The sequence below is a fragment of the Scomber japonicus genome, chromosome 14 (assembly GCF_027409825.1).
Source record: "Scomber japonicus isolate fScoJap1 chromosome 14, fScoJap1.pri, whole genome shotgun sequence".
Classification (NCBI taxonomy): domain Eukaryota; kingdom Metazoa; phylum Chordata; class Actinopteri; order Scombriformes; family Scombridae; genus Scomber; species Scomber japonicus.
This window is the reverse complement of record NC_070591.1, coordinates 11,492,011-11,518,424: the sequence shown is the minus strand read 5'-3', so window position 1 is coordinate 11,518,424 and position 26,414 is coordinate 11,492,011. Positions and strand designations below refer to the sequence as shown.

General features: G+C 40.7%; 1 protein-coding gene across 1 annotated transcript in view; it reads left to right on the top strand.

Annotated features, from left to right (window-relative positions):
- The first annotated feature begins 1,473 nt into the window (after positions 1-1,473).
- ccdc88ab (coiled-coil domain containing 88Ab) overlaps positions 1,474-26,414 on the top strand; it is a 63,243-nt gene continuing 38,302 nt past the window's right edge. The window contains exons 1-3 of the mRNA XM_053332727.1: positions 1,474-1,536; positions 1,670-1,770; positions 11,996-12,104. Coding sequence (XP_053188702.1) covers positions 1,474-1,536; positions 1,670-1,770; positions 11,996-12,104 — 273 coding nt within the window. The remainder of the gene's footprint in view (positions 1,537-1,669; positions 1,771-11,995; positions 12,105-26,414) is intronic.

Here is a 26,414-nt window from a genome sequence, read left to right as displayed (position 1 = left end):
TACAGATGAATCAATATTGAAAATAATCTTTATTTTGGCGCCCAATAGTTTGAAATGATTTGTATCACAAATTATCCTAAATGATCATAAGTTGATTCTTGTATAATATTTTCTGGATCTGGCATGATATGTTTTTAATACTTGCCTATTATGATTGATCACCTGCAGAACACACCAAGATGACACCAGGCATGATCACATATGCGACAAGTAATTCAAATGTTGCATTTCACACACTCGGGGAAAAACATATTACTGCAGTTTGATAAAAGTAACGGAGGCCTGAACACATTAATTTCAATTAAAAAAAAAAAACACTCCTCTTAACCTTATTATTGGATCAGGCTTCACCACCAACCCCCTTACTGTACAGTTAGCAGCCTCTCTACCACCAAGTAGCTTACTTGCTTTGCTGCTCTAATATGCTGTATGCTGCAAATGCAGACAATAGCTGCTCATACATTCACTGTATTTTTATAGGCTTATGAGCAAATAAGCAAAAAATACTGAGTATGCAATATCTTATAAACTACAGGACTAGAGCTGCATACAAATGTATTGCAATCCCATTTCTTTCTGTATCATATCTTTTAAAAACAACCTTGCTTCTTTACAACACTGCTCTTGAAACCATTACATTGTCCTGTTGTTTTCTAATGCATATAATTGACAGCAAGACCTTTAAAAAGAATCTAAATGATATGGATGCCCTATTTTTTTTCTTTTAGAAAGAAGCAAAGGAGGCGGAGGGAGATGCACATAGGGGAGGCAGAGATGGAGGCGGTGCTATGTGTCCTCCACTCATCCTCAGCTGCCTCTCTACAGTAGTATGCAGCATTTGAACGGGGCGCACCGGAGAAGACGTGTAACCGGGGCCAGAAACCACTTTTACAATAAATATGAGGAATAAACCGACGTCTTTGAAACCAGGACCTTAAACCGCTGGAGCTTTCTACATTTCATATATTCTTTAAATTTGTCGCACCGGAGGAATATTTCCCCGTTAATGTTTTTGTGAGCTGGATCTTTTTTTTTTCTTTCTCCCGGTAACAGTCCGTTTTTCCAGTGAGCTGCTTGCATAAAACCACACCTGGTACAGGTCTCATGTAGCTAGTCTATCTTTGCTTATTTCTGTAGATAAATAGCCAAATCCGGAGGCTTAATTTAGAGGCTGCATTTTTAGCTTTAAGGCTTTTTTAAAACAAACAAAACAAAAAATGTGAATTCTTACCTCTCTCCATGAAGTAGCCAAAACTAGCCTTTGGAAACAGTTGCAGATTGTGGATTAAGGTTTTTTTTTCCCTCCTCTCTTGACGTCTTTCAGCGGCTGTTAGCCAAAATGAGCGTCGATTTAATTGAATCAGCCACATGAGTGGAGTCTAAACAAAACGCCATACTGTATTTCTCCCAAGGAGTGCGCATTTTTTTCACCATATTTGCTGAAATAAACGGCGCCAGTTGCCCTGGAAAAATATGGAAAGCGAGGTTTTCACCCCGTTGCTGGAGCAGTTTATGCTCACGCCTCTGGTCTGCTGGGTAAGAACCCTAATTAGCTATTCAAATGAATCTTAAGCTCACTAATTAAACACCCCAGCCCTTTGAAAGCATTCATTTGAAGTGATTATTGATTATTTTAACACCTATTTGCATTGTTCCCATGTATTTACAGGTGAAGACAGCCGGGCAGCCTAAAGTGACTGATGGCAACACATTATCGGAATATATTGAATTAGTGGATGGGATTTACCTGAATGAAATCATGCTTGAAATGTAAGTAACTTAACACAGATTCAGAAATGTTACAGACCAATCCATCTGTCCTCTGCATTGGCTACTATGGTACCACTTTCAACACTTAAATGGATACATGTGCAATCTGTTTGCTCAATGTACTGGGACTAGTGCTGTGGAGGAGGGCTCACAAATGATACCCACCCTAGGGCTTTTAGTAGGGGGTCATCCCCTCATGAGCAAATTAAGCAATCCTTCAGGATCCTGAACCTCTGTCCAGCACTTGAAATTGTCTGCTGACGTGAATGTAGGCTACACACAATGGGACTTTGTATTGGGGGCAATAATGGGCCACACAGTCAGAAATCTTCGCAGACAGTTATTGTCCGGATCCCTGTGCAGGTTGTCTGCAGCATGCATCCACAGTACAAGGAAGCAGCAAGCGCCTCCAAAAACCTCCAGTAGTTCTGTTTTTATAGTCACCCTAGACTATCATCTGCAGAGGACTGGAAGACACCCCGCCCCTGGAAGCTGCAGAGCTCACATTTCCTGCTGTGCCGTAGATTAAACTAGAAATAGAAGCCTTAAGCTGTGAGAAACACTGGTAGCCGTACAGAATGAAGCGGCTAACATATCAGGCCAGCGCAGACACCCATTTGTTTGTTTTTAATAAGGTGTTTTGGCTGATCTCTTGATTGAGAGAAAGAGGAGGAGGCTGGAGGATGCTGATGCATGAGTTGTCACTTCTGTCATCTCCTAATGTGTGTGTGTGTGTGTGTATAAATAGCATGATAGAGGACAGGTTTCCATTCCTTTGTCTGGCTCCAGACTGCCCCTTCCCGCTTGCAGGCCAGTTTTTTTTCATATTTTTCCATTAATGCCAAACTCCACACTGTCAGCATTTACTCCTCGTGCTCGCCTGTCGAAGGATTGTTCAACAGAGCCGGCTCCCGGTGGGACTGATTTCCTCTTGCCAAGAGATTATAATGTGTTGCAGTTTCATTGAGCAACTTCTCATCACCTCGATTGTATGCTTAAGGGAAAGTTGTTGCACAAATCTCTCTCTGTATTTGTGCAGAGTTTGACCTAATAACCAGTGTGAACTGCTATTTAGGAGGGTTAAGCTGTAGCTCTACAGCATGAGGAGCAGATTAAACCAAACTAGCCTTTTCCTGTCTCTGGATGGTGTCCCGTTCTTCCTGCTCTGCCCTCTTCCACTGACCTCAACCTCCTGCTGCTCAACTGTGTCACTCTACTAAACCGCCTACCTTCAAGTTTCACTTCTCTTTCCCATGCTTGCCCCCCCCCTCCCCGCACCTCCAGGCTACTTCTACACACTAACAGGTATCCTTCAGAACAGAAAGGTGTTCAGTGAGTAATTTGCAAGTTCAGTTGGACCAGGGCATCTTTCCTCCTCCGCACTCAGCCTCTTCAAAATGGTGAACAATTCAGCAGTATTTTTAGAGTAATTTCCCATATGGGACATTGTATCATGGAGAGCAACCGGAAGGATATGTGGGGGGAAGGGAAGGAATGAGTGAGACAGCAAAGAATTCGCCAAAATGGTTAAAAACCATTTAACGAGCCAGGGGAAAAAAGCGAGAGGGTGTCACGCAAAATGCAAATTGAAGCTCTGGTTTCCCGAAGCTACACGGGAACACTACAGTTCCACTGAGATGTTCATCCTCAGTAGGATTTATGTCTGCAAATAAATTGAATGAGCTGGATGAGAATTTTCTATGGTTGGTCGAGTGCTGCTGTAGAGAACAGCCATCGTTGAGCTGAAATGAACTGTGACTGGCTTAGTGATCGCCTGACAGGATGTCGGGGATTGCCAGTCACAGCCAACTCTGTGTGTTAATATGTGTGTGTTTGTGTGTGCTCTCTTACATTCAGGGCCTCTGTGTCTGTGTGGGAGTATGTCTATCTGTGGGTGTTTTTTTGTGTGTATGTGCGCGCCTACATTTGGGTTCTGGAGTCGGGCAGCTGTTGTTAGTCGTCTTGCCCAGCCATCCTCCCACACAGAGGGCCTACAGTAATGGTCAGATGTTGTGTTAGTGTTGAGCAGTGAGTCTGCTCTTTGTCTGCCGCTCCCACTTTACCAGCGTTATGTGGTAACCTCCAGCAGACTCTGTGAGCTGAAATAGACTCAAGCAAAAGTGCATGTTTACAGCTCATGCATCTAAAATCTGCAGCAACTGTTGGGAGGGGTGTTTTATAGTTTGACAGCACCCATCAAAGACATATCTTCATTTAGTTTTTTTTACTTAACGTGGGATAATTCAGACACTGAAATGTCATTGAAACATGCTACATGATCCAATGTTGACTGAAATGACCACTTGGATGTTTTGTAATCCCTCCTTCCCTACCTCCATCTTTGCATTGGGTTTTTTCTCTCATTAAAAATAGCTTAAAAACCACAGGTGAGTTTCCAGGCTTCTTTGAAGAACCGTAGGTGATAATTAACAGGGATTGCATTTATTCCAAAACACACACACACTCTCACTTTCACATTTTGTTTCCGCCTCACCCCCCCTGTTGTGACATATATATTTGAGTGTTATTTGGCTCTCCACTGCTTGCGATTGATCCAGTCATGCTAAAAAGGGCTCCGCTGGTGCTCGCCTCCAGCTAGTAGCTGCTGTTTACACACACACCAAAGAAAAAAAGAAAAAAAAAAAACCCGCTGGAGTTTACTACACTGGTGATAGCACAGCCAAGAACCACACTTGCCTCCCACGATGGATGATACAATATTAAAAGATATGCACACATTAATAAGCGTTAAAATATTTTAGTCTCATGAATAATTATACTAATCTGACTTATGAAACCTGCTTTAAACATTTTAACTGGTGATTTCAGCTGTTGTATAATCTGCAGCATTGCTTTGTTGAGTGTCTGCGTCTTGCACCAAGCAAGAGACATGGCAGACAGGTTGGCAGCAGTTGTCATTGAGACACCATGGGAGAGAAGTGTTGGGAGACCCTGGGATTATCTAACGGTTTGCTGACACCCAGATGGCACCAAGCCTCCCCCCCTCCATTACTCCTGCCCCCACTGCCCTCTTCTGACTGACATTGCCTAGCCAATTACATTGCCTCCTCACTGCTGTCAAACCAATTAGTTTTTCCCGCTCAGCAAGTGGGAGCCAATTAAATTTTTGTCCGAGTGACGACTGTCCAGTTGAATTCTTTGCTTTCCTGCCAAATATTGTAGACCCGTGCTGGCTCGTTGGCCCTTTTTTTTCTTCTTCTTCTTTTTTTCGGTCAAGCAGTCAGTCTGTCCTCTGCCAGCTGTTGGAACGAAATGATGTGAGTGAGATGGACAGTTGCAGTAATAAAAAAGGAGATTTAAATGTGTCTAAATTGATTTTCTTCCAGTCGCACATTTCATCATTTTTACTGGTGCAGTGGGTTATAGTGTCTTTTCAAACCACATAGTGCATTGCATGCTAGTCTGACCCTATTTCACCCTGAAAATTCGTCGACTAACTTTTTTCTGTGCGTAGAGAGTTAAAACGTGGATTTTGAAAAGAATGCTGTTCGTCTTGTTCTTCACTTTAATATTTCCTTTGGCTGGAGTATTCAGACAGATCCATGCATGCCTGTACTGTAAATCTGTCTGAAAGGCTGCACACATGAAGATGAGAGTATAAATAACATGAAGGTAGCCTTAACCTTCCAGCATTTTCATCTGCATGTTTCGTGTCCTTACCAGTGGTTTTTCTATCAAAGAGTCAGTGAGTATGGATCTGTTAATGCTCAATGCAGATTTGAAACACTGCACGGCCCCTATTTTCTCTCAAGGCCACATTACAGTAAGTGCAGTGTGTAGGCTCATATACACATAATGTAGTCCTCACTAAGCATGTCAACACTTCTTTTCATAACAGAATTTGCTTTTCGACACGTCGTGTATAAACAAACACACTCAGAATTTAGCCAATGAGCTTTTAGGAGAGGGAGCAACACTGAATGACATCTATGTGGTTCCATTTGGTCTTTTGTTGAACATGACTTTCCTTTTCTGTACTGTAGACGGTCAGATGCACCATTTGATTTTCTGGTAACTGTTATACTAACATATGGAAGCTACATTATGTGTATGCTATGCTTTTTTATGGCTTTGTTTGTTCTAGTCGAATACTTTGAGGTTAGACAGCCATCTGGCAACATTTTATTATTACAGACTGAATGTAGAGGAGGCTGCGTACAAAGAGACACATGAGTCAGCTCTGCCTCAGTTGACATCCATGACATCCATTTTTCTTGACTGTCTTTGAATGAGAGCTCTTCGCTGTTTGAGAGACTTAAGTTATAAGAGAAACGGAGGCAGTCTAATGTAGAAATGAAGAGTTAACTGTTTTAATGTATGAATTATCAGAACTTTAGCTAGCTTCAGCTTCTCAATTGTGATTATTCCATGCTTTTCATTGGCAAACATGATAGGAACAAAATTCATGTTAATGGAGACCGTTTTTATCGAATCAAGCACAAGACACAGTTGATCTTAGTATGTGGAGTTCATGAAATATTTCTAAAATGTCATTTTGAATTAAATAGATTATTCCTGAATCACCCTGCTTCTCTTTTATCACCTGGTTTTGTGTCTTCCTTCTATCATTTGTTCTACACTTCTCAGCTCTTGTCATCCCTCTCCTTTTAAAATCATGTCTCAACACCTACTGCGGCCTCTCACTCTTTCCATCTTTTGTCTTTCTCCTTCACTTCTGTGTCTCCTGCTCTGTTCGTGCCTCACCTCTCCCACCCCACCTTTTCTCTCCTCTGTTTTCTTTGAGCAGCATGCAGAAGCCTTTGTTGGCGTTCTCCTGGGCTGGTTACAGCAGACATAGTTGGGATTCCAGCTGGACTAGAGAAAACGAGACAGGCAGATCTGCTGCTGGGATTGTCAGTCTATTCAGTTCTGCCCTCAACAGCCCTCTGCATCAAAGTGTAGAATCGGACATAAATGCGACCATTCCTTGTAATCATCTTTGTGTCATGCCATCCTCTCTGTGTGTGTCCGGGGATGTGTATCAAGTCAGACAGGAAACGGCAGCTGTGACCTTGACAGGACAAAACTTTAACAAGGTTGTGTTAATGTGAGGCACTTGAAACCCCAGAGCCAAGGAAACGTTAAACCCCGCAGGGACCATTCTAGGGCTTTAGACACAGGTTTGCCATCAGTTTTAATATCTGTGATTTATACAGTGGTCGACATTTAATGTAATCAATTCTTGAGATTAGTTGGAATTTCTGAGCTGCTCTAGCTTGTTTCAGGAAATAGCAGAGATGCTATTTAACTGGTCACATGTGCTGCATTTCGTTTGAGCACGAGTTGGCCACAACTGTTGAACATTGTGTTTTTGTATGTAATGATGCATGCGCCATTTATGCAACTGAATAGAGAACCAGGTCTTTATTTGAGACTTGCCATATTGTTAGAGACAGGTGTTTATTTCCAGTTTCCCATTTCACCCTGCGTTATATTTGACTTATTGGCCGATCTGTTCCCTTTTTTCCTGTGTTAATTTGCTGTTGTGCTCATTTGCTGTTAATGCAAACTCAACACTTCCTCAATCCGTTTCATGTTACAGGCCCTTCAGCGGCTCGGGGGGCAGAATCCCCTCTGTTCCCTGGAAGCCCTTCCCTCTGAAACATCTGCAGGAAGTATTGCGTTTCATTAATAGAAGCTTAACATTGAGAATTAGAAACAGTAGAATTATAGTAGAATTAATTAGTGACCAAGTAAAATATTTCTGTTAAGAGGTGAAACTTGGCATGAATAGGTTGACCTATTGAAGGAACTGTGCACCATTTTGACTTTTATTTGAGACATTGAATTTTGTTTCAATGCTTTATAGCTTTGAAGTGTTTGTTCTGCACAAAGTAATGCATCCAGTGGCTTCCATACGTGTAGCTGCAGTACCTATGGATACAGTGGCGGAGGAATGGGAAGAGGCCCAGTGGAAACAGAAAGACAAAAAACGGCAGAGAAACGGGCCCATGAAAATCCAAGACAAGGAAATGGGGTACAGAGAACCACATACCAGTGGTCAGATTCTCACTGGTCTGTTTATATACTACAGTTCCCAGGGGAAGAGGGTGGGGGGGTGGGGGTGAGAGAAGAGGATACAGTTATTTTCAAACATCTCAGCATTACAAACTGATAGTTGATGCTGTGTGTCCTATCCAGTGTAATACTTGGTATATTTGGATATATCATACTAAGATTAGTTGTATGATTGCAATATATGTTGCTTTGAGGTCATTACTGTCAACTGTATTTGTAAAAGTAGCGGTTTACATGTCTGTCTGTGCTCACTGTACTTGAAAGGTTCTTCTTAGAAAGGCGGTCAGTGTGTTTACATGAACTCTAGAAATGTGTCTGTTGGGTAAACACTTAAGCAGGGTTATCTTGCTTGCAACAAGGTTGTACTCGGATCACTCGAGATCTGATTTACAGAGCCAGATTACTCTTGAACTACTCTGACATGTATTCACCGTTGTCACTCAGTAAAAAAAAGAGTGGCATCAGTTATATTCTGTGAAATCCAGCATAAATATCATATAAATCTGTTGCATATGTGAATACATTTTCACATTATTATTTTTTTCCTCATTATTGACAGCCAACAAATCAAAGAAAAATATTGCCATCTTTATTTGTTATTTGATTAGTTGTGTTTCTACAAGGCAAGTTAATGGTTTAGCTGAAGTATTACTTTGATTTGGTTGAAGGAGTCTGGTGTTGTATCGTGTCATATTAGAACATAATGGTTAATATTTTGCTGTTTTAAGTGGATGTAAGCGTCAAACCCCCAAAGAATTAACCTGAACTGAACTGTTAACCTGAGCATGACTGCTTATCCTCTTTGCTGTTTGGCTATCTGTGTGTGTGTGTGTGTGTGTGTGTGTGTGTGTGTGTGTGTGTGTTCCTCTCAAATACACACAGACACAAACACACACTCCCCTGCTATGTTTGGACTGTTCAGCTCATAGGCTCTATCCCAAACACGTGGCCAAATGTAGCCTGCATTTTCTCTTTGTGTGTGTGCATTTACACTGCTTTCCGTGTGTGTGTGTATGTGCATGTGCCTGGCTGCCCATACTGACTGTAATGTAGCCTGTCATATATAGGTTAACACTACTCCCTAACCTACCCAGCCAATCAAAGCCAGAGGATGAGAGGAGAAAGGCCAGTGTCCCCAGGCTTTGCATAAGGCTGCAGTGCCTATCGACAGCACCAATAGTCCATCTTATTGATTGGCTGTCTGGCTGACTTGCTGACTAGTTGTCTGCCTTGCTGGCCATTCAGCCGGCCTTCTGGCTGTCTATCCCTAATCTATTTGTCTATTTAAAGTCTTAGGTTTACTGTATCAGCAGGAACAGGGAGGGAGGTAATATCTGGGATTTTGACCCCCATTAGGGTTCTAAGTCCTGGTATTTATTCGCTTGCTGATTCACAGAGAGAGGGGGGCGGGGTCGCCTGTCGCGTGCTTATATGTGTGACATCAGAGAGGGAGCCAACGAGGCGAGGGGTGGTTTGAATTGGATTGTGTGGCGTTGCTATGGTCTTGTTGCTGTGGCCGCCATGTTCTTGGCTGCCTCCCTGGTGATGAAGGAACGTGTGAATGGGAAACCCTTTTTCTGCTGTCTATCTATGTCTTTTTTCACTCTTCTTTTTCTCTCTCACACACAACTCATTCGCCGCATCACCCTCCTCGCCCTGACAGGATTACAGCCTCCTCTGTGCTTTTTAATTAAGGGGTTAAATAGACCCCCTACTATGGACCCTGAAAGGGGTGTGTGTGTGTGTGTGTGTGTGTGTGTGTGTGTGTGTGGCGGGGAGAGATGGGGAGGTCACATGACTGTTCATTTAGAGCAGTATTAAAGAGAACCCTGTGTCCTTCTGATTAGCATGAGTGTGTGTGTGTGTGTATCAGGGTGGAGGCTGATCAAAAGGCTAATTAACACATCCACATTGTGGACTCGGTTGACTCGAGAGACGAGGCTTTTAAATTTGAAACTACAAATTCTGCCCTTTTCTCTGTGTGACATAACATGTATTGTGCCTTTTTTATTTATTAAAAGTTGTATATAGGATGGTGTAGCAATAAAAACCTCACCCTAAAAGACCTTTCCCACTTTTTAAAATGAGTAAAGAGCAAATTCATAGTTGGGAATTTTAGACATTTTTCTTTATATGTGAGAGGCAGGTTTTAATAGTTTTTGTGAATTTGATGTAGGTTTTATTGATCTTAATAGAATAGTAACAGGGCTGCAGTGTGATTTATTGATGAGGAAGATACTGTTCAACTGGAAATCCTCTGTGACTGCAAGCATCCACATTGCTGAATGTCCTTGAGAAAAATGAAAAATCCTCCACCTTCAACCTCCCCTCTCAAGCAGAGCAATGCAAATAATATGCATAAGAATCTATGTTCTGTTTTTGTGGTAATAAGCTTTATTACAGACACAGACATGGTGGTGCAATCCTCAAGAGCACAGATGCACAGACATGCGCACACACACACACACATGCATGACTACACACGTGCTGCACACTACAAGCATGCATGTATGCATACATTCACAAGCAGCCATGACTCTCCTCCCCCACACTTAGTGGATGTTGACCTCCATATATAGGTCATGAGATGCACATGCTTTGAAGTCTGAAGTAAATATCGTGGAGAAAAAAAGAGAGCTGCTCTAACAGTGTTGATGTTAGACTGAAATTTCAGCCTCATGACTAGTGTTGTTTTCCTACACAGTCTCGTGGCAAATGTATCAAGCTAATTACAGGGATAATGGTTTTTTGGGAGACTGGGAGGAATTTTATTATTTTTTCCTTCTTGGGGTTGATGGATGGTGGACAAACAATGATATTTTTCAAATACATTTTCCATAGCATGTATAAAAGTTTTCGTTCTTTAAAAATAGTCTATGCATCGTTCATCAAGTGTGTTATTAGTGTTATTCTTCTACTGTGGAGTTGCCATCTATATCCAAAATTCATAGTTCATGGTGAGGTCCTCAACAGTCCACGACCCAAAATATATTCAATTTACCATCATGTTTGACATAAAATCCTCACATTCACAGCATTGTTGCTTTAAAATGACTGAAAGGATTATTCAGCTATCAACATATTTTTAAAGAATGTATTCATTGACTTATTGTTGCAGCTCTACTTTTAATGATTACTACTCATGCTGTCAAAGGAAGGAGTTAAGAAGCCATGTTAACTTCACTACAGTTAACACAAGTGATTAGATAACAAACACATGAATGGCTGCTTAGTACTGACCATGTTACTGACAGACACTTGACATGTCAGGCATTTCCAAAGAGACTCCGCTGACAAATGATCAGATAACTCTTGTTTTTTTTGCATTAGGCAACAAGGTAACAACAACTATCTTGTCAGTAAATTTACTGACGTGGTTTGAAAAAAGAGGGTTTGAGATGAAATGCGGTTCTGTATTGTAAAGGTAATTCCCATAGATGTGCAAATGGTAGTTAGGATCGGTTTAGATGGTGCTGTGTGTGTGTGTGTGTGTGTTTGTGGAATGTCTGCGGCTCACTAAAACATGTTGACACCCGCGATAACATCAGTCTTCATGCACGCTCCTTCTTTAAAGTCCCCTGGGGGACTCTCACTCAGATAAACACACAGCCTCTCTATTCTGGAAGCACTATGAAGACACCTCTTCTCTTTGATTCAGACAGATGGGAGGAAATAGGGAACATGGTTAAAGGTCAGAGAATTACTGAAATACGTCATTGTGTGTTGGAGCTCTGATGAATGATAATTCCTTTGAATTTACTCCATGAAATCGGCTCATATGCAACGTGAATCCTGCTCAGTTTAAGTCACTCCTGTTTTACCTATACAGCAGGTCTCTTGTAGAATTAGATGTCTGTGTCTATCTAGTGTGTGGATTTAAGGATTTAAAGGCCTCACAGATAGGATTTAACTCGCCAAATAATCTGATTTGGAGGTGGCCGAAAAACACTGTCTGAAACACTGGTGCCATCAGATTTATGGAGGCAGCCTTTTAAATGTGACTGTGGCTTCTTTAACATGTTTATGGCACTGACCCTACTCAAACAAGGGTCCTTTGTCACTACACTGCAAACAAAGCAACATGGTGTCAAACTAAAACACACACATACATTTTTGGTCCTTGTCTTTTCATGATATGGTTTGACTTTTTGTGCTGTCGTTAAATATTATGCTTATTTTTCTACAGAAATCCCAAGGCCACGGTGCAAAGGACCAATAAGAAAGTGAACAATGACCCCACACTGCGCATACAGAACCTTTCAATTCTCATCAGGCAGATTAAAGCCTACTACCAGGTAAGACATTAATTAATGCTTCACAAGATGCACAGTCAGGTATCTTGTTCCTTTTCTTGCTTCAGAAGTTAAGATTATTCAACAGTGTCCACGTTGAGGTGAATATCTTTTGCTGTTAAGTAGATCTACCGATGTGGGTAACTTGTGAATAACAAGTTCATTTGTAGCTTGGGTGGAAGTTAAGCCACAAATTAAGATGTACTTGTTCTCCTGTGTCTGTGTTGAGGTGGATTTCATTCAAGTGGTGGGTTAAGGTTAAGTTAAAGTGGAAAAGATATAATCAGACAGCAAAGTTGTCTCTTGCATACACACAGAACTGACTCCACACAAACACATACCACGTACAGACTTGTCAGTATAAACAGAGATATATGTATATACACTAAAAATGTGAAATACATGCAGACACGCAGGCACTGATGTGGCTCTCTGCTTCTCCCGCATACTCTGATCAGGTTTTGGTATTTATTTTTTGCTTCATTTACTTATCTCTTTTTTTCCCTCAAAATTTAGCCTGTGCAGCATTTTTCCTCTTCAGATTATGATCATCAGGCCAACATATCAGCCTTATTTTGGATTCAGTTTGTCTCCAGTGTCCCTGGAAGCAAACCAGACCACAAAATGCAGCTCACACAGCGTCAAATTCGTGCCTCTAAGACAGACTTGGAGAGTCAGAGAGATAGGAGGGCGATAGGAGCTTGCAGAGTCATATTGTGAAGTCTTATGTTATCTCAGCAGTGTTGTTTATTGCTTAGCTATCAGATAATCAAGCCCGACGCATGTCAATTTGCATTCTCACCACTTTTAATCATTACACAAGTTTCCTAATGACCTAATGTGCTGTAGAGAAAGTGGGGGAGAAGTAGGTGCTCCTTGATAGCAACATATCAGAATATCATCTGGTGGTAGTGATGCATTGATATACAATCAGCTAAGCCACATTCAGAGGAGGTCCGGGATGTATTTCCCTTTGCAGTACATGCATAGAGAACGCTACTGTTGATTGTCCAGGTCACAAAACCTGGATGAGGGTTTGCAGCCCGTATTGAAGCCTGGTGTCAGATAGTCTATGTAATCCTTGTCTGTTATCTTTCTCTGTCTGTACGACGAAGAGCTTTTGTCTTTTTTTCAGCAGAGCTCACAAGTTCTCTCAAGTGAGGGATCAGATGTGAGAGGGGCGAGCAATACCTGGTGTCTGCTGCACATTTGGACACAATCTTTATATCTATACAGTATACTGAGGCTGAGCATGAGCTGTTATCATGGTAACAGACCCAGTGAATCATGGGAAAATGGCTCAATCTGGCCTGACCAAGCTTTATAACAGCATGGTACTAGTTTCTCTGCGTTGGGCAAATTCATCTCTCAGACCGTACATAACCATGACATTATCATGTCGTATTATGTCACTCATCCTCACTGTCAGGTCATTTTGAAATGTCAGCTAAGAATAACAACATGTGGTAGTTTCTTCTGGTATCTTGCACAGCTCAACAATATGATTTCTGTCACAGTTGATCTGTTCTGTGGCTGTACTTGAGACGTTTAATGTTACTTTTTCAGTTTTTTTCACTCTGCTGTTATACAGTATTTCTTAAATGCAGTGTCACTACCCATACTGTGTATTTTTTGTGAAATCTATGAGCTTAACAAAATGAAACAATTCAAGAGAGAATATGATTCAGTACTTTTTTCTGCAGCAGTGTCTCAACTGTGTTTGTGATAACCCGGACTTGAGCGTGACCCAGCACGCTGTTGCGACAGTACAGTGAGTTTAGGAATGTTATCATGGCCAATCGGTCGCACTGACAGAGATACAGCTTTCCCACACTTCAGACTTTGGACTGGGACATATCCTTTTGTAGCTTTGCAAAGGCTGCATAAAGGCACGTTCTTATCAAGCAAAGTAAAGAATTGTAAGGAATTGTGAATGGAAAGACAATACATTTTAAGGCTTACTGTAGCTTTTAGTTGGATTGCATTATCTCCGTAACTGGATAGTGCTGAACTATAACCAAACAGATGTTAAGGATTTTGTTTTAATTTAATTCATTTAGATTCTGTATAATTCTACTGTTGTTTATAGTGCAAATTCTGTATTTTTTCATAGTTTTGCTCAGAAGTGAAGCAAGGAGTGTCACTGATTTGTAAATTGCTTTGTTAGATCTGCTTTGTTAACATCCTGTTAATCACTCCCAGGTCATCTTCTTTAAACAATCAGTCTATTGTGTAGATGTTATAAGTCCACTAAAGCTGCCCTAGGCTGCTCAAATAGCTACCAGAATTAGTTATCTGTCAGTGGTTGTCAGTGGCTGCTGGTGGATTAAGTAGTGACCAGAAGAGTCTGTGGATGATGAGATGACGGGCAACGTTAAGGACATTACCCAGGGCGTCTCAGTGACTTCGTTAGTGGCAGGCCTGCATCTTTACTGACCTGGATTCACCACGCTTATGTAACACTAAACTATGTAATACTTGCTGAAAAGAAAACCATGTAGAAAATATGAAATTATATATGCATTTGCCATTGAAAGCAGGTGTACATATACAAAGGAAGTGTAAACTTAACCATGTCCTTGTCCGTTATTTCCTGTTTTCTCACAGTTGCATTTTTAGCAATGATTTCATGAAACTGTACTTAAACTGGATTGAATCATTGTTTTAGATTAAGGTTTGTACTTCGGGTTCACTGAGTTAAACGTTTCTGATTTAACGTAGTTATTTAGGGATAATAATTACTTGATGGATCCTGACTGCTTTTATTAGTGTATTTTGTGGCTTTTTAAGTCTTTATTACAGCAGTGATGACAAACTCTACGAAAGACACTGGCACAGTGTGACTAGACAGGTGTTGTTTTCAAGACCTAGATGCAGGACAAGAATTGCAGTGTTTATTTAACACAGAAAACGAGGTAATCTAATTAAGTTGTTTCAGCTTTAGGAGGACAATGTAAACTGACAATGAAACTTGTTCGTCCACGGTGTCTCAGTAATCTTCTCTGTTCATCCCATGCCTTGCTCTGTTGACCCCCTGGTAACACTATTGTTCAGCCACTTGTGTCTGCAAACAGCCTCACAGAGACCACCTACAGGTTAAAACCGCCTTTTATTCCCCACTGTCCTCGCTGTGTGTCAGTCTGCCCCCCTTGACGGCCTTTTGGGGACTAACCAGCCACTGAATGTCAGTCAGTGAGCTGGTAATGAGATGGACCTGCCTGTTAAAGTGGACATTTCAGTGCACACTTAAGACAAAAACCAAGCTGTGTCATAGTGTGGTTTTACGGTCAGTTCTTTATACCAAAGATTTTAAGCAGAATGAAGACACTGACACAGGTTATTTAAAGTCAGAAGATGTCTGGTGAGATAAAACACTACCAAGGAAGAGACCAACTATGAGATAAGCATGTTTGACTGAGAGAGAGAGAGTGTCATCCTTTGCTCAGTTAGCCAGAAACAAGTAGACAGTCAAACACAGAGGTGGTATGAAGCAGACCTGTCCAGTCAAATAAATAAAGTGAGAGTCCTGATCATAATGTGGTCTGCCTGGCTGCTGTCAGCTGAAAAGTCCATCATGTTTGACATCAGTAGAAGAGGTTGTACCTTCTGCATTTCTCTATCTCTGTCAGTTTTATAGATTGTTACTTTTGAGACAAGACTCGGTTTGTAAAAATATGACATGTCATAATCAGGGGCCTCTCCACTGATGATTGTATCCATCTTTAGTTTCAGGGGAAGCCCTCGTCTTGCTCTGTCATGTACGCATAAAGTGTCCCACCTACACATGTACAGTAACATATTGTTTGTTTTTTGGCTCTGTACTTCAGCACGTTGGAGTAAAAAAGCAACAAAGACTTTGAGATTTAAGCACTGACTGTCAGCTTTAATCTGAGGGTGTTTTCTGCTGTGCTGTTCAAAAACTGGAGTGCCAGTGTCTAAAAAGGAGCTACATTTCCTACACTGTTCAGCCAAAAGCCAAAGTCTTAACACCCCTTGGACTGAAAACTCCTTAACCTATGTCATTTGTTCAATACAAATTGAGTGTAGAGCAAAAAACAACATTAAATGTGTCAATGTCTTATGGATCAGCCTGTACTTAACCACACACAGTTACTGATCTAAAGTCAATAAGAACTGGTTCTTATTGGGGAAATCAGTATGAAAATTGGCTTTAATACGTGCTTCTGTGGTGGCTCTCCTTTTCCTGTGCTTGTTTTGTAGCTTATCGGTTTCAGATTTCTAGAGCCATATGGATGGAGACAGAACCATTCAGGTCTGAGGCTAATGGACTTAACAGGTTTTCAATTTACTCTACCACTCAGCAATTTGGAAGAGAGCATGGGTCTAGTGGAGGCTTTGTATGGTTGGTTGCTTTCTGTGATTCAATAAATAGATTTCACATAAGTCTCTTTTTAATTAAATGTTCCCTGTAATCGTAGATCAGAATAAGTTAGAAACCACTCTCATTAAAGCATTTGGCTAGTGTTTTTTCTTTATTGAAGCTCGATTGAAAAGACCTAAAAGTAATGCAGCAACATGAGCTGGATTTATGTATGTGAAAATCAAAGTAATGCAGTGATGTGTGACCACTGGTGCCCACAGATGTGTTGTCTCGTCTACAAAAGCTTTAGATTTAATTCAGAGTGCAGGAGGTGAGGACTTTAAATTGAATTTAAGCTCTTGCTGACTCATCAAAGGATCTTCGGCTGTCAAGAGAAAACTAATTCATTAACCTTTTCGAACCATTAGAGGCACAGTTGTGGACCTTTCCTCTGACTTTCTTCGTCTCTCTCCTCCCCCGATGCCTTCCCACCACTGCTCTACTCAGCTCCTACTTTTCCACTACTCATTTCTGCCCCTTCACTCAAGTACAAAATGTAATCCTAGCAGCATGTGTATGCACGAGTGTGTGTCTGTGTGTCATTTTCCACATGGGAAACTCAAGGAGATCGACTTTGGATAGTTGTGAAAAGGGAATTGGTGCAAGGCAAGAAATTCAATAATAATAGTTTTCATTTTATGGTGTCAGCTCTCTTGGGCTGAGCTTGCATGTAAGGAGTGAGTGATTGAGTGTGTGTGTGTGTGTGTATGTGTGTGTCTGTCTGTTCAAAGTCTCAGTTACTGCTCTGGTAAAGTAGAGTGTGTTGGAGGAGTTCAATGTCTAGACTTTGATTTCAGAATATGGTGAAGAGATCAAGGTTAAACAGCTGTAAACCTGTGTGTGCTTGTCCATAATGAAAGTACGCTGTATTTTAACGTTACAGCACAAATAATGATTGCAGCGTCATTATTTTTGAACAGCAAGTGACACTAAATCTGCATGTTAGTAATTGTCTCATTTCTGCTTCCTGAGTTGTGATATCAACTTTTACGGTTACTTGCTCATTTCTGTTTTGTAGAGTCAAGTCCACTGAAGGTTTCATTTCTCTGCTGGTCAGTCCAAATATACTCTGGGCCTCTTTTTAATTTAGTGGCCTTGGTTTGGCATTCTTAAGGGGGGTGTAATATGGAGCTTCAGCCAGCTGAACTAAATTCTTTGTGCTTTTAGTGGATTTTCTCAAAGCTCGCTAAGTGATTCCTTTTGTCCTGGTTTATGAAAATCAGGTTTGGAGAGCATCTGTTGCCATTCAGTGTCAAAAATACTTGATGCCTTTTCCTCAATAAATAACATGGCTACTTTATACGTTTTACAAAGGTATGTAAGCTTCAGTCAGTTTTGTTGTGTTTTTTGCAGTGCTACACAGTTAAAAGTAACATTCTCTATGATCCCATGCTTAAAAAAAGAAAAAGCATTCAACATTAGTTTTGGAAATAAGAGCTGCTCTGTCCTTTCTGTGCCACTGCTTTGGTTTGGGGTGTGGCGTAAAGGCTGGTAGCTCTGTTTTGACTGTTCAAAGGCTAACAGAGGCCACCATTCATACTGAGGGTGTCTGGCTCAAAACTTTTGCAAGACTCTTTGGCAAAGCAATGAGAGAAGGTTGTTGTAGGATAAGTAATCAGGACTTTCTTAGCTGTTATCTGGTATCTTCTGTAGGCTACATTAATCAGAGACAAGCCTGAGAATACTTTGATGGCCCTGGGCACATTCAAGTCCAGTTTCAGAAACCATGTCAGGAAGTTTCACCGACCTTTCCAGGGTGTTTCCTGGCTCAGATTGGGCCTTTGGGGGGTGGTGACGCATGGTAAGCATGATCTGTCCATATACAGTAACAGCTGTGTCCAAAATCACTCCCTTATTCACGCATTCACTACTATACGCTAAATACTAGCTGTATGTTAGTTTTCACATCTTTAATATGTGGAGCATTATATTGTGAGATTGTTAGCAGAAAGTAGTGTACATGCCACATACACTGTTTTTTTGTTCCATTGTGGTAAATGCAGTGCACTATATAGTAAACAGGGACACCAATGAGTCTGTGTTACCTTATTTGACAGAAATCTGCGCATTTTCCTGTTATGTCTGACCATTTGATAAACAACAATATCTATTATGCTTGAGTAAATCCAATAAATAGAAGTGGTTAAAAAATATAATGTTATTACAACATCAAAGGGGAGAAGCAGTTAATTGCAGTGGTCACATATTGCTTCAAAACATCTCACACTCATATTTTTATTGACTGGATGAAAGGATCTCATAAGGCCATGGTCCGCCAGTGGCTGCCCTGCAGTACACGTTAAGGTGGTCATCCTTGAGCTGGTTCCTCCATGGTGTTTTCACCCGTTGACTAAATGGAGAGTGCAATTATTGTGCTATCAACAAATCATATTGACAATCATTTAACATTTTGGAGTGGGGCATACACTGTATATGATAGATTACACAACATGTTGTCTTTATTAACCAGCTTGAGGGCAGAGAAAAACGCTCAATGTGTTTGGTCTGAACAGGAGCAGTGAGGGCAACAATGGGTGCCAAGCTGATGGAGGGATAAATGACCGAGGCCTCGGGAGATAACAGCCAGAGGAGAAACTCCTTCAGTGATTTAGACTCCCAGCAAATAGTTTGGAAGTTAAACTTATGGCAGAGATGTTGTGTTGGATTGCATTAGAGTGCACATTCCTAATGAAGTGGCCGGTGTGTATTATATTTTTCTACAAACGTTCTTCCCAAGAAAGAATTTGTTATGGTGAAGAAGAATTCAGGAATCCAGCGACCTAACTTGTACCTCCTGTGGGGGATAAGGGAGTCTGGCTTCTTGGCTTGTTGACATAAAGCCTCACAAAGATGCTCTGTTACTGGGCCAGAGTGACACACACACACACACACACACACACACACACACACACACACTCACATGCATACATGCATACATGCACACACAATCTGCCGCGACATACTGTAGCTATTAATGCTTGTTTTTGTTTTTGACATGGACACCATCAAAAACAGTGAAAAAAGAATTTTCCAGCCTTCTTATTACAGCTTTTGCTTGAAGCCAGAGGTTATTTTTTATTGCCTTCAACTGGAGCTCTGTCAAAGTACACACATTTATTTTCTATATATCTTTTTTTATAAGTCTGGAATTCCCCATTGACTCCTTGTCTTGCTGCTTCTTTCAGCATCAGCCATGAGCAAATCAGTTTATTAGGGCATGTGCTCATAGCTTCAGGCCAAATGTGTGTTATCATGCAGACTCACATGCTAGCTAGTCTGAATGTCCTGTTGATGACGCGGCTAGCTAGTTACAATAGCTAGGTCTTTATGTATTTATCACAAAGCCACTCACACAACTTTTATTTGAGTTGAATAAGGGGATATAACTCGCATTTCAGGTATAAAAATGGTGCGACCATATCAGTGCTTAGTTCTAAGTAGCTTTGAGTACTTTCCTTCACAGCAAAATATATAAAATGCAAAAAATAGAAAAGAAATTATGATGAATGTCCCTAAATTCATGATTATATTTAAAAGGATTATTAATACAGGAGTGTTTATGTTACTGTCATTTAGATGTTATACTTGGTTTATTGTTAAATTCATGATTTGTCAAAACCTCAAGTTAGCTTGAAAACACTTTAAAATGTTCAGCACAATTGTATTAATAAATCCTATTCAGGGGTAATTGATTCATTAAAATCAAAGATAACTATGTCCTCTCATGCACTTAGGCGATTTTTCTATTTTTTCTCTTATATTGACATCATTCATTCAGAGTACATCATACATTATACATTATATAGCCTACCTAGTTCTCAAACAAGGGAAGTATTCTAGTACGTCATCCAAGTGTCATTTATAGCCACCCGCTTTCTAATCAGCCTCTTACTGTAAAACAAACCCTCACTTATTATCAGACATATTTGTTAAGTTATCCCCACTGTAACTTTAATATTTGAGTTTTTGTTTGTGAATTCAACCAAAAGTATTGTGTATGTAAAGTTGACTTTTTTACGATCATAAAGTTAGAAAAAGCAAACAAAAGCAAACAAAGTTAACATGGAACAAAAACAAAGCAGCCATGGTTAAAAATGTCCAGTATAATCAAAGGGTGTATACAAATCTAATATCTATAGTTAATCATAAGTGATTTCCACTGTATCATAAACCTGCCATTTATTAACAAACATTTTCCCACACACTTTTTTCCACATTATAAACCTCTATCATCTATGTATAGTAAGCGGTTCAGTATTATACCAGTTTCCTTTTATAACTGTCTCACTGTTTTTTGAGCTTTCAAGGCCTTCATGTTGAGTGGTGTCCCCGTTTACCCACCAGTCACATCATATAATCACAGCCTTGACTGGGAAATGAACATCGGCTCACCAAAATAACACAGTATGCCCGTATGTGTGCATAGATTTCTGTAAGGACTTACTTTGTGTGTTTTCTGCATGTCTCTAGCAAGAGAGAAAGTACATGTGAAGAGGAATTAGTGGCGGCTGTGATGTAGAGTAGGTTCCCATATGTTAAAAATGGGTGGTATTTTTAGGCACTGCTAGCAGACCAGCTTTATGAAGCGGAAGCTCAAAGCCAGGTTCTTCTTTTCCATCACTGATCTACAGAAAAACATCTCAGTTGTGTCAATATGATTCACAGCTCTGTAATAATAAAATAAAGAAAATGTAGGCCAAAAGAAATCTGCCAAAATTCAAATTTTTATCATGTCTTCATTCAGAAGACACATCCTTTAGTATACACAGTGTGGACAAGTTACAGTACCGAACCACATGACCTATCGTAGATTTAAAATGTATTTATTCTGAAGAGCACTTCATGTTTTTAATGCTACAAATTAGCAAATTCAATTAGCAAATTGAAAACAGTAGATTAGAGTTCAAGAGAACAATCAAGCTTCATTTAAATGATGCCCTTTAAAAAGAGAAATAATTACAATGACTTCAATTGTAAAGAATGACGTGTGTGTGATTGTGTGAACTTCTCTAGTTAGTGTGAAGCACCGCCCTGGGGTGGTGGTGATGGAGGGGGTGGTGGGTGTAGTGGTTCCCTGGCTCACCTGCCTCCACCTCTGAGACGAGCAGCAGGATGAACCCGTCCTGCCTCGGGCTCTGTTGTAAAAAGCACTCTAGCTGATAGATAACAGCAGAGAACAAAAGAGACAGGGGCACTAATGGCTCGTTTTCTCCTCCTCCTCACACAAGAGATGATCTGTCCATCTGGCTAACAGTAGACCCTGGCTGCTCTTCTCAGCTGAGTTTTACTGTTGAGCCGAGAGCAACTGTTGGAGTTTCTTCAGCTTGTACCACCTTATCTTTATTTCTTTTATTTAAAATGGTAATATAACCAGGAATTGCATGAAGAGTTGAACAATGTCCACAGGTTAATGCTTAATTCTCCATAATTCACTTCATGTGTGCTGCTGTGAGGCTTTTGTCATTTTGCAATAATTTGAACAGTAATTCAAAAGGAATTGTCCGAATAAAAAGATGAATACCCACTTTATCATTATTGATCTTTTTTAATGTTGTTCACACCAATAATAAGAGACTATAAATTAAAAAATCTAAATTGGTTTTATAAACAAGAGAGATGATGCTTGTTGATTAACGGCCTAATTCAGCTGCAGGTGGGCTCCTTGCATCCACAGACAATCACTCTTTAGATCAGTGATGTTGGCTTGTTAACATGCCAGTCCCTGAGCTTGAATAAAAATGAAATACAGAGCATCAGGCAGACAGATGAAAGCTTTTATTTATCCATCTAGGAACATTACTAGAGGGGTGTTGCTTTGCTCATTGAACAGCAGTGCACAAACCTCAGTTTTGAACAGCAGGAGAACTGTGTTTGCATTGATTCCGTTCATGAGGATGCAGTGAGGTCTGGTGTTAAGTGGTTTCTGTGTGTGTGTGTGTGTGTGTGTGTTAATAGTGACAAAAGGAGGAAGTGTTCTCCTTCCCATTGTTGGTGGTAATAACCTTTTCAAGTTCATAATCTCTGCAGTTTTTTCAGCAGGAGAGAAGTCCGCAATGCCTTACCCATGAGAGGGCGTGGGCGTGTGCTTGTGCGTGTGCGTGTGTGTGTGTGTGTGTGTGTGTGTGTGTGTGTGTGTGTGTACTGTACTATGTGTGTCAGACTCACTAGCATGGGGAGAATAAACCCATCTCCTCGTTTCTATGGTAACGCTCCATGGCTGCAGAATGGGTGTGATTCAGGATTTCAGAGTTCAGGCAGGATTTGTAGGCACATGCACTGATGCAGACACACACTCTCTCTCACACACGCACACACACACACACACACACACACTCACTCAGTAGCAGTACAATTAGTCCCCTGTTAAAGCTGTGCTGGTAGCGGAACTTGCGCTTGGTTGGATAGGTGGGAAGGAGTTGCAGGGAGGTGTGTGTGTTTGTGTGATGAGGAGGGCGGATTTAACACACGGAGCCCCTGTGAGATAGAAACACAGCAGCAGCGTTATAACCCTTTTCACTGACACCAATTTAAAACAGACTTCCACACATGCAGTCTTACCTGCTGTAGGTGCACACACACACACTACTTACCGATCTTCCGACCTTTACTGTCTGGATGAATGTGTGTTAGCACGTACTCGGCTGCTGTCTCAGTCAGCAGAATATTATCTCCAATGTCAGCAGACATCTATTCAGCCCACATTTGATTTAAGACAATAGAGCAGACTCCTTTCAGTGTGATAGTGCTCTAATTTTCTCTTTAGATATGCTATTTATTAAATTACCAGTCAGACGTTTCGACACACTTCATAATTCAAATGAAGGTGAAAGTGTGTCCATACCTTTGACTGGTACAGTTTATATTTGACTTAGGTTTGAATGTAGTTTACCAGAAATGGAATTTCCAGAAGGAGAATGAGACACATCAAGATGTTAAAGTATATCAGCTCTTAATATACTTTCAAATCTAACTATAAGATACTGTTCTGCTCACATATACATAATTACACATGTTAAACTTGTCAATGTACACAGTGTGCAATCTATTGAGTGAGTAAATTATGTTATGTTTGGCAAGCTCCCCTTTAACCAACACCCCATTCTATCAATCTGTCTAAATATCTCTGTGGGATGGAAGATGAGCTGTGAAACCTACTGGAATCAATAATACAGCAATATAGAGGCAAGAGCGGGTGGGGGTGGGGGAAGGGGAAGGAAAGATGTTGAGGGTAGAAGGAGTGGAGGAGGAGGCTCACCCCTGCGTGCCTCGACTGAGAAGTGATAGAATCAAAGCTGCATCACTCTCTTTCTGTCAATCTTCCCCTTCCCCCTCTATTTGTCTTTTTTTTCTCTCCATCCACTCACTCACTCCCTCTCTGTCTGAGTCTGGCCTCCTTTTGAAATTTTAAATGACTGCCCATTGCCCATTCCCCATGTGTGAAATGGACATTAGGTAATGAATATTGGAGAATGACATAGCGACTGAACCAAGGACGTTTGTGCTGTCACAGCTACAGTGAGGCGGGGAAAGCTTTTCCATTTGAAAGCAGCATGTGTGTGCGTGTGTGCATGCCTCTCAGTGTTTGTAGCACATTGCCATGATGTGCTCAGTGTGGCGGCTGGTCTCTCTCCTGCAGTGTCCATCATGTTTTATGTATGAGAGCTAAGCCTGCACTAGCTAATCCAAGAGGCATATTAGTCTACTGTAGTTTAGCTTTGTTATTAGCCTGCTGCTAATCCTCAAAGCATGTTATTCCCCTGCATCCTTAAAAAATTCAGTCCATTTGAGTAGCAATATACTTAAAAAGTACAGGAATTATCCACTTTTATTAACATGAATATAGATGGAGCTGGTTGGACCAGTATGCTTTTGCTTTGAGTATTGCCAAGATGTTGTACTGTGCACTATTGTGTACCATTAGTTAGCATTAGTCCTGTAATGCTGCATTGTCTTTTAACAGTTATAAAGTCAGATACAGAATAGAGATTGAAAATATGAGAAAATGCATCAGAATCTCATGATGTCCAAGGGTTTTATTTTATTTTTTATAGTAAACTCCAAACTAACGCCTAGGAAGATCAGAGAAACACAACAACAACAACAGACTAACAAGAGCAGCTCAATAGACCCTTGAGAAGGGAAGGAAAAAGGAATGAAAAGTCAGACTGAATAGCACAGTGTTGCACAAAGCTCAGGACTCTGCACAGTGCAGATAATTCCACTGAAAAACTCTATAAGCAGAAAGAGAGGAAACCAGTTGAAATGAATCATTTGGGAGTGGAACAAAAGTACAAAAGGCACAGTATTGTTCAGTCAAGTGTCAGTGTTATCATTATAGTTGGGTGGCAAGAAAAAGTATGACAGCCTGAAATGTTCTGCTTGCACAGCAAACACATGCTGCCATTGAAAGGGACAGGTGATGGGGAACAGTGGTTCAGAGCGGGACAGGTGGTCATTGGAAGAGAAAAGTGTGTGTGTGTGTGTGTGTGTGTGTGTGTTGTCACCAAACAGATCTAGTATGAGTTTTCTATGTATTCTCTGTAAAGTCAAGAAGCATACCTAGCAGTTTGTACAAGCTAGCAGAGATACAGTATGTAACAACATTGCTCTTCTTTGTATGAAAACAAAATGACCCTCATATCTCTCACTGTCTGGTTAAATTTAGTCTGTTCAACGAGTAACAAGCCAGCCTTTTTTTCTGGGCTTGGTCCTGGTCCTGCAGTATTGTATTACAACAAAGGTGGGTGATTGATATGGGATTGTTTCTCCCCATGTATTGATTAAAGGCTTGTTGTTTTTTTCTAATTTAGTTTTCTTTGCCCTTTAAAGTCTGGTGGTTGGTTTCTGCCCAGAGCTGTTGTCCTCATATCTACATGGAGCTTTGTTTGGCTGTCGGGCAAACCAAATGTCTCTCCCTGTGTGAGACACCAACTGTGGCTGTCTGATGATTCTGTCTGACGCTTGTTGAGTCAATCTGTCTCAGTCATCAGACAGTATGGCTGTTTGCTTGTTTCTAACTGGGACTTCCTGATATTAGTCACCATCGCTGTCATAGTCACTCTATATATCATCATTATTATTAGTGCTGTTATTGCCATCACTTTGCCATTTTGTTGAGTTCAGCTATTCTCAATGCATTTCTAAACATTTGGTTGCTTTACTTGTAAAACTGATAACAGTTATTAGAGGCTGAAAAAACTGTTATTAATGTTCTGTTGCAGGTTTGGAGATGCACAGCTTCTTTTGATCATAACACAATATAATCCGTCTCCCTGCATGCCCTAAACATCAGTGTAGACAGGGAGATGGACAGACAGGGCAATCGGGGTCATTGCTCTTATCACCACTGTCAAAAAACCATGGCAACCATGCTGCTAACCTAATACTGTGACTGTCCATCACTGTGACCCAAAATTTGACCTCTGCTCAAAGAAGCTTCCCCGTCTGTGTGTTAATGCTTTCCCCTCCTGAATATATTTAGTCAGCAGCTACAAAAGCTGCAGAGAAACGTTTTCTATGTGAAACATTGATAATAGTGTCAGTCCTTCTGAATTGAGACAATCTGGATTCATCCCAGTACAGATATTTTACAAACACACTGGTCACTAACTGCAAAACTCGACCCACCATCAGTGTTGACCAAAATTATAAAACATTTACAATTATGAGCCAGCTCCTTGTTTGTTTATTTATCAGACTATAGTACTACATGTGAGTGATCTGCACCGAGCATCTGTCACCCTATTCTCCACATCTTCTTATGTTGGCCATTCGTTTTCTGTCTCTGCATCAAATCAAACAGTCAACAAAGGTTTAGACCACAATGGGTGTCACAGGCCTCTGCTGCAAGCCCCTGATAAGGAGGGTATAGCTGAAGTTTTGCTTGCAACTGAACTGAATACATTTCCTTTGACGTTAAGAAACAATGTCGG